Source organism: Ursus maritimus, unplaced genomic scaffold (genome assembly GCF_017311325.1).
Source record: "Ursus maritimus isolate PB19 unplaced genomic scaffold, ASM1731132v1 scaffold_16, whole genome shotgun sequence".
NCBI classification, from domain to species: domain Eukaryota; kingdom Metazoa; phylum Chordata; class Mammalia; order Carnivora; family Ursidae; genus Ursus; species Ursus maritimus.
In genome coordinates this window covers 58,160,047-58,170,487 of record NW_024424008.1, presented here as the reverse complement: position 1 = coordinate 58,170,487, position 10,441 = coordinate 58,160,047, and the positions used below count along the sequence as shown (strand labels likewise).

The 10,441-nt window shown below is 41.4% G+C and overlaps 1 protein-coding gene across 2 annotated transcripts in view; it reads right to left on the bottom strand.

The window, feature by feature from the left end:
- The window catches only part of LOC103662423 (protein NPAT), a 50,596-nt gene that overhangs the window by 1,312 nt on the left and 38,843 nt on the right, over positions 1 to 10,441 (bottom strand). For both annotated transcript variants that reach the window (XM_008690116.2, XM_040631257.1), the window contains 5 exons: positions 6,915 to 8,585; positions 5,527 to 5,642; positions 5,343 to 5,451; positions 2,555 to 2,615; positions 1,293 to 2,451 (listed from right to left, as the gene is read on the bottom strand). In XM_008690116.2, coding sequence (XP_008688338.1) covers positions 1,293 to 2,451; positions 2,555 to 2,615; positions 5,343 to 5,451; positions 5,527 to 5,642; positions 6,915 to 8,585 — 3,116 coding nt within the window. The remainder of the gene's footprint in view (positions 1 to 1,292; positions 2,452 to 2,554; positions 2,616 to 5,342; positions 5,452 to 5,526; positions 5,643 to 6,914; positions 8,586 to 10,441) is intronic.

The window sequence follows — 10,441 nt, the reverse complement described above, 5'->3', positions numbered from 1 at the left end:
CTGTCAAAAAAAAAAAGGGGGGAAGAAAAAGAAAAAGAAATAAAAAAAGAAAAGAAAGAAAAGAAAAAAAAAAAAAGAAAAAATAAACCTAAGTTAACATATTGAACTCAAACAAGGCCAAAAAACTTTCACTTAGAACCTTGTATCAGGTTCTTCCTATACTACTAAAATTTGCCAAAATTTTTAGTTGCTTGGAATTTTAGTTATACAGAGAAGCAGGAACACATTTTATAAATTCAAAGTTAATAAATTATACTTCAGTGGTACTTTAACATTAGTTTAGGGCAAAAGACATTAGACAAATTCAGAGTTTGTGAATGCTGAGACAAGACAGGCCATGCTTTCAATGAAGGTGGTCATTCTCCCCAAACCATACTAAGGCTCAGAAGCTTTCCTCACTACAGCTAACAGGTACCGTTCCAGGTCCACACACTGAGTGCGGCCTGGGCATCTTATGAGCACTACGTTTACTCCTCCCAGCCTCAGGTAAGACATGTGGTGGCCTCATGTCAAGGGATGCAGCTGAGCCCCAGAGGCTCCGGGCTTAAGCACAATCACAGAACCAGTAAGCAGGAGATGTGGGGTTCAGACCCAGGCCTGCATGGCATCAAAGCCATGAACCTTTCCCTGATACCCAACTCGTTGTAAGACATTTTAAACACCTTTCTTTCTATCCAATTTATTTACTAACAGTTTTAGGCTAAACAGGCTAAGGACAAAACAGGTTAAGGAAAAATGGGTTTCGGTTCCCAATGGTATCCCTGTATTGCCTTCCTGCACATAGCCATGCCCAAAGGAAAAAAAAAACAAACAGGTAAATTTAACTTTTACACTGCTCCAACATATTAACGTCCGTAAGAGCCAATGGAAGAGTTGGCAGGACAGGTGATAAAAAAAAAACAAACAAACCCAAGAGGTAGGACTTGCAAAGCCATTTTTTACTTGGTAATTCCACACACAACAGTGGCTTCCCAATCTTTCATGCCTATGCCATTCTCCCAAAAAACTTGCGTCCTACCACGACAGAAGCAAAAACCTCCTTTCCCCATGAAAGAGGTTCATCAATCAACACCTTAGCAATTGTTCTGCAAATGCTTCGTTTCACCTGGACAAATTCTGAGCACCACACTGGCTGAGACACACTGCTACAGAACATATTGTCAATCAAGACTCAAAGCTGTCTTGACCAGAGCGTTCAGTTAGGTAGCTGCGGCAAAAATGCTGACATCTCTAATGTGAGCACTGAAGGAAGGGCAAAGGTGTGGTTTTGAAATTAAGACTTTCAAACTTGCCTTAATTTTCTTCTTTTTCATTGGGAGTGATGAATTTGCAAGATTTTTATTAGAAGCCCGAGAGGTTCGTTCACGTTCATCTAATTCCTCAATCTTCCGCTTTTTTGTGGTGCTCCGGGAAGACGCTCGGAACTGCTGCGTATTGTCTTTGAGAGGGGTCGTCGAGGTGGTCCTGGCGATGGCTGCTCTGGAGAGAATCATCAGCGTGTGGGCAGCCATGCTCACACTGTTCTCGCTCCCTGTCTCGCTGGCAGGGCTGCAGGCAGGCAAGTCTGGGGTGACAGGAGGGACCATTACCTTGGCTGTGCTACTGTCTTCACCAAAACGCCTACTACAGGGGACCTTGATACCATCTCTAGGTTCCTCTTTAGGTTTGTCCCCTGCCCCTGCCCCTGATGTCCGGGGGACAGGCACATCAGAGCTATCGGGGAGCCTATTTACCGGGCTCTGCCACGGACCCTCCAGCCCCACTTCCGTGGTAGGTTTGGTTAGTGGGTTAATCAGAGAACTGGCACATTTAGTTTGTTCCTGTTTTGCATCCTTCACACTTGCACCTACTGAAATGACATTTTTACTATTTGAGGATGTGCCTTGTTTTTTGGTTAGTTCTTGCAGTGAAGCTATGGTTTTCTCATTCCGTAAACCACCATTTTGCTGTCCGTTTGACAGTTTTGAAGTTTCTGGATTTTTCTGCCTTTCAGCATCGCTGCATAATTCATTCTCCTTATTAGCTGTTGCTTTATGGAAAGATTCAAGTACAATTTCTGTTGGTGAAACTTTCTTTTCTGACTGAGTTTCTTTTATGGTCGTATGTCGGCTATTGGCAGTTTCTGACTTAGATAAAATCTTAGGCAAAGGAGGTCTCTCTCTCTCCCTTTTGAGAGCATTATTAGAAGGGGGTTTTAAGGTGGAGGACACAATGGGCGACTCAAGATTAGGAAATGAAATGTCATTCCTTTCTTTGTTTTGGGACACCATCTTATGGTTCGTGCCCTGTGTACTTGCCACAGGAGAAGCAGTGCTGTCAAAACAGAGCACACGCCTGTGGCTTTCAAATGGTTTGCTAGTTGGAACTATACTCTCTAATGAGAAGGGAACTGTGATTTCTTCCAATTTTTTCCCAAGATCTGTGGCCATATTCTTGTCAGACACGTCAGTTCTGTAAATAAATAAGTAAATACTTTTAGCAACATAAAGACATCCTTTATGTTTTTAATCTGAGCATTCAAAGTATCTATGATGGAAACTAGTTTTATGCTCACCTTTGTGCATGACATCCAACTAAATGACTAGATGAATCCACCAAATTATTTACCTGCTTTCCTGGAATTATAAATGAAATAATTAGAAAAGAAAAACATTCCTGAGAGAAAGAGTACATTACTCTGAAAGAAAAATGGAACAGACCATAGTGTCACATGTCATGTGAAAAATTGTAAATGACAGCTAATGTACAAATGAAGTACTCTCACCTACTGGGTTTAAAAAGCAGCTTCTAATTATTATTATCATTATTTAAGACTTTATTTATTTATTTGACAGAGACAGCACAAGGAGGGGGAGGAGCAGCGGGAGAAGCAGGCTCCCCATTGAGCAGGGAGCCCGATGAGGGTCTTAATCCCAGGATCTTGGGATTGTGACCTGAGCCGAAGGCAGATACTTCACTGACTGAGCCACCCGGGTGCCCCCGCAGCTTCTAATTTTATATACAAAACAAGATGGTCACTCATCCATTTGAGAGAGGAAATACAGATACGGAGCAAATGACTTGCTTCAACTTTAGGCAAATATTATGAATCTAGTCTCTGGCTCTAAGAATTACAATGTTCAACACGGCACTTAAGGGTACTCCTTAGGACCAGAAACTTAAAGAAAGCAATGTATTATGCCTATTTTAAAATTTTGCCCATTTAACTCATGTTTGCATGAGCACCAGCTCTGGAGTTTTAATAGCCATATTTTAATTTCCATGCACTTAGGAATTCATGTGGGAGAGCAGCAAGATACCAAGCTGGAGACGAAGGCACAGATGAGATTAGGAAGGACCTTGTGCATTATACACAAAGTTTCAGAGAGAATCCTCAAGAGTTTTAAATAGGGAAGGGGCATAAACAGACACGCTTTACAAAGTCCATCTGGCAGTAGTGTAGAAGAGGGACTAAAGAAAGAAAACTGCCATCAGAAATTCTCCTTAGGTGGCTCTAAATATTCCACGTAAGAGATGACGAGGGCTTAGGAGACAGTGATGGGCGTTCACACAGATATGATGGGTCAAAGAGGACAGAATGGTGACATTAACTAAAGGGGAGAAAAGCAGGCAGAGGAGGTCTCTGAGGAGGAAGTGAGACTGAGACACGTAGAATTTGAAGGTCTGGGGGGGTTAGGCAGAGTCAAGAAGGCAGGAGCACGGTAATTTAGCGGTGGGTCCAGAAACCACCAATAGTGTCAACCTCCAGAGCAAAGTAAGGTCATTACGGAAAATGTCCAGAGCCACCAATGATCGCAGTTTAAACAGTTCCAGTGGAAACATGAAAAAAGACAATAATGTGGATGAAGAATGGGAGACAGGAGAAGTTAGGAATGAAGGGTTGGCAGGTGAGACAAACCCAAGGAACTTTCCAGCCAGAGAGGGAAGGCTCCAAACAAGAAAAATATAGGATATACAGAAGACAGAAGATGCAGGTAGACTGCATTAACTGTACAAAGGACGAGAGCATTATTCCTGTAAGAAAGACAGGAATGGGAGGAAGTAGAATAGGTACACACACCAAATGGGAGTAATGTGAGAAAATATAGAGTTTACTACTTACTGATTAGGTGGGAGAGAAGATCACTGGCCTAGAACGAGGAGGGTGGGGACTGGGTAGGTAGGAGAGGAGCTGTGGGAGTTTGGAAGAGTTTGAAGGGGGAATGGGAAAGAAAGACATTTGAAATGACTGCTAAGTGGCAGTGAGGGTGGGACATTTTTAAGCGGCAGTGAACGGCCCCGCTTCTAAAGCAATGCTGAAAAGCCCAGGTACAAAGGCAGAGAGGGATGTTTGGACAGATCCGGGGCTGGAAGGCAAGGGGGACAGAAGAATGTGCACATGAAGATGTTAGGAGTCCTGGGAAGAGTGGCTGAGGCGGTGGATTGCGGATTTAGCCTGGATGGGGAAGGAGGGGAATCCAGGAGGGAAATGGTTCAGGGAAAAGTGAGGACTTGAGTAAGGGGAGCCCTCACTGGCTGAAGAGTCATTGTACGGGAATGAGAGTATTTTGGGACAGGTTACTGGTCTTTAAAAACTGCACAGAGCTAGTAAGAAGGGAAATATTAAAGGTGAAGCTATGGGAGAGGCTAGCTGACATGAAGATCGAGACTCTGAAATGGAAGGTGTCCAAGAATTCTGAGGGCTAGGGTGGTGGGTAGGTTGACGATATGGTCACTTTTTCATCCACGAAGATGGAGAAGTCGGAGGCAGAAGTCTGATGCAACCCCTCAGGGAAGATCTGGTGTTATTTTGTAAATAGTGTATTTTGTTGAACAGAAACCTTTAATTTTGGAGCAGTCAGTGTTATCAATACTTTTTCCACTTATGTTTTTTTCATTTTTTTGAAGCAAACCTTTTATCCTTGTGTCACTAAGACATTGTCTTACATTTCTTTTACTATTTAACTGTATTGCTTTACACTTTTAGGTCTTTAATCATCTTGGAGTTCACCTTTGTGTATGGTATGAGGAAGGGATCTAATTTTTTTCCTATAATATATATAATAGCCAATAAATTTATTAATCGATCCTTCCTGTCCTCTGTGACTTCTGATGCTATATCCACCACATACGAGTTCTCATAAGTACATGGTCTCTTTCTGAACTCGGTTTTGTTCTATTTTGCCTTTTAGTTCAGATTACTAAAAAAAGAAAACAAAACAAAACAAAAAACAACTTTAAGCAAAGGCTGGAAATCACCTGTTAGGAACGAAACAAGTATTCAAAAAGAAAATACTGTGGCGCTGCTGTAAACAAATGAGTACACAGACACTAAAGTAACATTAATGAACTTAAAAATGTACCTGTACAAGGCTTGTTTCTTAGTCCCTGAGTCTTCTGAGATTTTGGAGGGATGGGGATTTGAGGGATACTTCTACTGCATACAGGTGCTGCCAAAGGCATATGAAGGAGCTAAAAGAGAAGCAGCCAGGAATGAGACTATGTTTGAAAAGCATCACTGTGCCATTTTCAGTTCAGAAAGCTTACCTGCTGAGGAGGAGCAGAAAAGGTATTTCCATTCTGTCCAACCACAGAAACAGGGATCATTCCCACCATTCCTTGGAGCACAGGTTGGACAGGAGAAGCAATTATGATGGCAGATCCTTAAAAAAAAAATTCTCAGTTAAGATTCTCTCCCAAACAAAAGATTCCGAAGTAACTATTCATTTATTTAAAATAAATTCTCTAAAATTATAATCCCTTTACCTTAGAATCTATTCTTTTTTTTTTTTTTAAAGGTTTTATTTATTTGAAAGAGAATGAAAGTGAGAGAGATCACAGAGGGAGAGGGAGAAGCAGACTTGCTACTGAGCAGAGAGCCCGATGTGGGGCTCGATCCCAGGACCCCAAGATTGTGGCTGAAGGCAGACACTTAACCCGACTGAGCCACCCAGACGCCCCTAGAATCTACTGTGCTTAAAAAACTTTAGGAACAAGAAGTCAATCTGAACATTAAAGTAATCTTATTGCATTTGGTCAAGGTAAATATTCTAAGCATTAGACTTCATAGTCAGGAGATCACATTACAATTATATGTTGATTCTTCTAGATACAATAGTAAAACTGATTAGAACCGTGATGGTGAAGGTTTCAAGTTTGAATCATACCACAAAATTAGGTCTCAACTGAATGTTAATGGCCCAAGACCTGCTGAGAATGCCAATCTATCATCCCAGTGGTACTGGTCAAAAAGGGTCCAGAGAAATGTACCAGCAGTCAAAACTATGAGGGGAAATGACAATAGTTATATGGTCCTCAGAAGTCAACACTATATATAGTCTGTAGCTATCCTATTTTATCCCTGTCCCATAAATCAAACTTTTCCTTATACTAACTGCTCCTGTCAGGTGGATCTCACTTTTACAAACACCCACTTCAGTATCTCAAGTCTCCCTCACCTACACTTGACAACTCCTACCCTTCATTCCAATCATGACTTTTCTCTGGGCTTCCACTGAAGTCCCACAGTCTCTACTCACTCTGACCCCTCTTTTACGTTATTTTAAACAGCACTTCAAACAGATCCATCAGGCTTACTAGTTAACTGTGTGTATTTATTCGGATTTTACTATATGCCTAAAATATTAAAAAAAAAGGAGAAAGCAGCTTAGGAAACAATATGTAAAGAAAGATAGATGAATGTATCAGCTCTATCTTCAAGGATCACTGAAACCAATGAATTCCATAACTTACAGATTTAAAAGAAGATACGACTGAATTAATTAGGGAGAGAAAAGAGGGAGTATAATCACAAATTTCAGTCTTTTCTCACTCTATCCATCTGTGATTAAATTCCTCCTAGTCAATAACCGCACACGTAAGAGAAATTAGATCCCATTCCAGAGAAACGAACTTTAATATGTTCTTAAAGCTACCTTGTGAAAAGCTGGGGGACACAGTCTGGTTGACAGTGAACACACTGTTTGACCGTGGGGGTGTCTGCAACTGGGGCAGTGGCGGTGGAGCAGTCACGGGTGCAGAATTTCCAGGCAGCACCACCACGTTAGACTGACTGACAGTTGTTCCTAAGGCTGTTGGATCAGTCACACAGGTAGCTATGAGAATGTTATTTGAATTGCCAAAAGTCGTGCTCGTAGCTGGCATCAACTGTATGTATCCCCCATCCTTGGAAACACACGGGGTGACGCTGGATGAGAAAGCGATGCTGGCTTCATTTGGAGCGCTGTTTCCGGCAGAGTCCTCGGGTCTGAGGGCCAAGAGGCTCTGTTCAACTGGCGCTGAATCCCCTACTCTTTCAGCAGATGTGACAGCACCTGCAGTTTCCTCTGAAGACAGGCATTTAACCAAATCTGCATTTTTGGCAGGAGACTTGGCAGGAGAGGACAGTATTATAGTCGGCAAGCTTTCCCCACTGATACTAGAAACAGCACTGTTCAGTTCAGTATCTGAGGAAACAAACGGATCGTCACTAATGATGATTTTGAGAGAGACAATACTGGATGCATCTATGTCTGCTGAACTGTCCACCGCAGGCCTATCGCTAGCACTCTGGGGCTCAGGCTGAGACTCTGCCATGGAAGAACACACAGATTCTGAAGGAAGAGCCTGCTTCTCTTCCAGGGGGTCATCCTCGGAGGCAATCAGCGCAATCTCCCCACAGTTACCACCTTCCCCTAACGTGAGAAAAATACTATCTCCGTCTTCTTTTAAAGAGGAAGGATCTTGTGAATCAACAGTGACTTTCTCCAACTTGGAGGGCTGAGTTTCATGTTTTTCTGTATGATTTAACTCAGCTGCTGATAAATCCTCGGATGGTTGTTTAACTGAAGACACTGAATCTTCAAGACGAATGTCTGCTTGTGCAGGTATGTTTAAACCTGAACTTTCAACTGACACAGGTAGTATTTTACTCTGAAGTGAAGAATTATCCTGGCAGTCCGCACGTTGTACTGCAGCTGGCAATACACCGTGAATCTCAGGTTTATTCTGGTGCATTTCTCTAGGGTCTGGTGACTTAGAACCAGGGAGATTCGTTTTAAGTCTTACTGTGTTGTTAGAGCTTTCACAAAGCTGACTTGTTTTAGATGTCTTTCCAGTTAATGTAATATTTTGGGATAAAAGCTGAGAACTCTTCCCAGAGAGCACTAAGTTTTCACTGTTAGTTTCACCACCAAGGGAAACGAATGACGGTATTGGTACACCGGACGGATCAGGCTGTAAGGGAGGTTCCCGGGGTGCATCCGCCAACAGAGAATTCTTTCCAACCTCCATTGCCATGGCAGTGTCAGTGGGCATCTGATGAGCGTATAATTCAGCACAACGCTGATTACATTCAGCATCAGCATTTACTCTTTGGTTAAAGTCATTCAAATGAGGCACAGACTCAAAAGTAATATCAAGGTTACACTTCTGTCCATTAGGTACAACTGTTTTAAATGCCTTTTTCTGGATGCCAGAGCCTATCTGAGGAAAGTGTTCCTGGGCTTCCTGGCGAAGCTCCTCATGGTTGCTGCTGTTCTTCAAAGCATCTGAGGTGTCTCCATTCTGATAGGCTGCACAAAAGGGAGGCTGCCCAGACTGATCACCTGCAAAATGTAAGGATGGCAGAGATGGTGAGTATGTTCTCGTTTCTGAGGGAGTCACATTTACTAGAAAACCTGTTTTGCCAAGGAAGTAACTCATCTTTGATATGCTGGTAAGCCGATGTCTGAAAAGCTGTATCTCACATTTTCTGAGTATCAAAAAACTTACAGGTACATTTTTTCTTAAATTACTGATGCCTTTTTAAACAAGGGCCAAACTGTTTTTCAAACCTCTCAGAAAACAAATGACGCAAAGAAGGAGAAAGCATATAGGTTTAAGAACATCTAATGTTTATTAGTATGTAAAAAACTGGCCCCACATGTGTAGTTTTTTTTCCAAAATAGCTAACTTTTCAACTTGTACCATTTCTATTGACCTTCCTTTATCTGATGTATTCAAGGTGAAATGAGCCAAGCACATTTTGTATGATCAGCATTTGATGTTATGGTGTCCTATTTGGAATCTTCAATGCACACTTATTAAAGACCATCAACCACGTGATTAGTGCTGGGACACAAAGATGACCTAGTCTCTGCCCTTGGGGAGATAGTCTAGTAAGGGAAGCAGACACAGAAGGAGATAATAAAACATGTAAAAACCGTAATAGTATAGGAGCAAAAGGCACCCCTTTCTGCCTAATGGATGCGACAAAGTGCTATAAAGAAGCTATTGTAAGAGGAGGTCTTGAAAAAGAGAAGAACTGTGATTGCTGGAATAAGAAGAAAGGATGTTTCAGGAAGTAACGCAGCACTGACATACTGTGTCGTAGAGCACTCAGAGTGTAGGACCAAGAACATTACCAATAACAATATGAAAAACATAGGGAAAAATCCGGAAAAATGTCTGTCACCTACGATTCTGTTAATGTAACACTGGTAAATAATCTTTGGTTCAGAGCACATTTGAATCCTAATGTGGGGAGATGGGCAGAAATTACATCCAGGCCACATCAGTTTCAGTGAAGTGGTAAGACTGTGAGAGAATGAGATTTTGAGTTTCATTCTGTGCACGTAGAGTGCTTAAGTGAAGCATAATCTTCCATACAAAATAACACTGTAATCCAGTTTAAGAAGAATTAGAGGATTGCTCAGTGTAGGCAAAGGATTCGGAGTGGGAATGTTGTCCAAGATATTCCAAAACTAGTTTTTGGAAGACATGATGTCAAACTCGGAAGCCATCAGGTTTTTTTTTGGCAGTTGGAGGGGTAGTGGCATTTAAGAAGACAGAACAGAAAAGATTATTTTGGCCTAACTTGTTACTAACAGAATGATAAAGGTGATACTAAAAAGGCACAAAGTTTAGCATGTGTGAGATGCAAGAATAACGGTCATCTTTGAGAAAAAGAGATAGGGTGTTTAGTGTTGGGAAGAGGTATGAACCAAGGTTTTCATCATGTGATCAATGTTCTATTTTTTGATTTGGAAGATAGTTATACAGGGTATTTGCTTTGCTATAATTCAATGAGATACACATTTTTATTGTGCACTTCTGTATAAATGTTATGCTTTAAAAAATTAAAATAACTGGCAAATATCATAGGAGATAAGATGGACATATTCACTGCCTTCCTTCAGTTAATAAGTAGTTACTGTGGGTCAATTATGTGCCATATTGGTACTCCACTGCTACCTCATTGGTACGGGAGGCAGAAATGTAAAAAACTGACTTAGATACATAGGAAGATGACCTAAAACCTTATAAAATCCAAACTGCAAGACTATCACTGCAGTATATAATTTCCTCGAAATAACTGAGATATGGATGCTGAGCAGTCAGCTGAACTTGCTTACCAGGCTGAATCAGATGAATACCACACACTAACCTTACATAGTAGGGATGTTAATTTCTGCCACAAAAA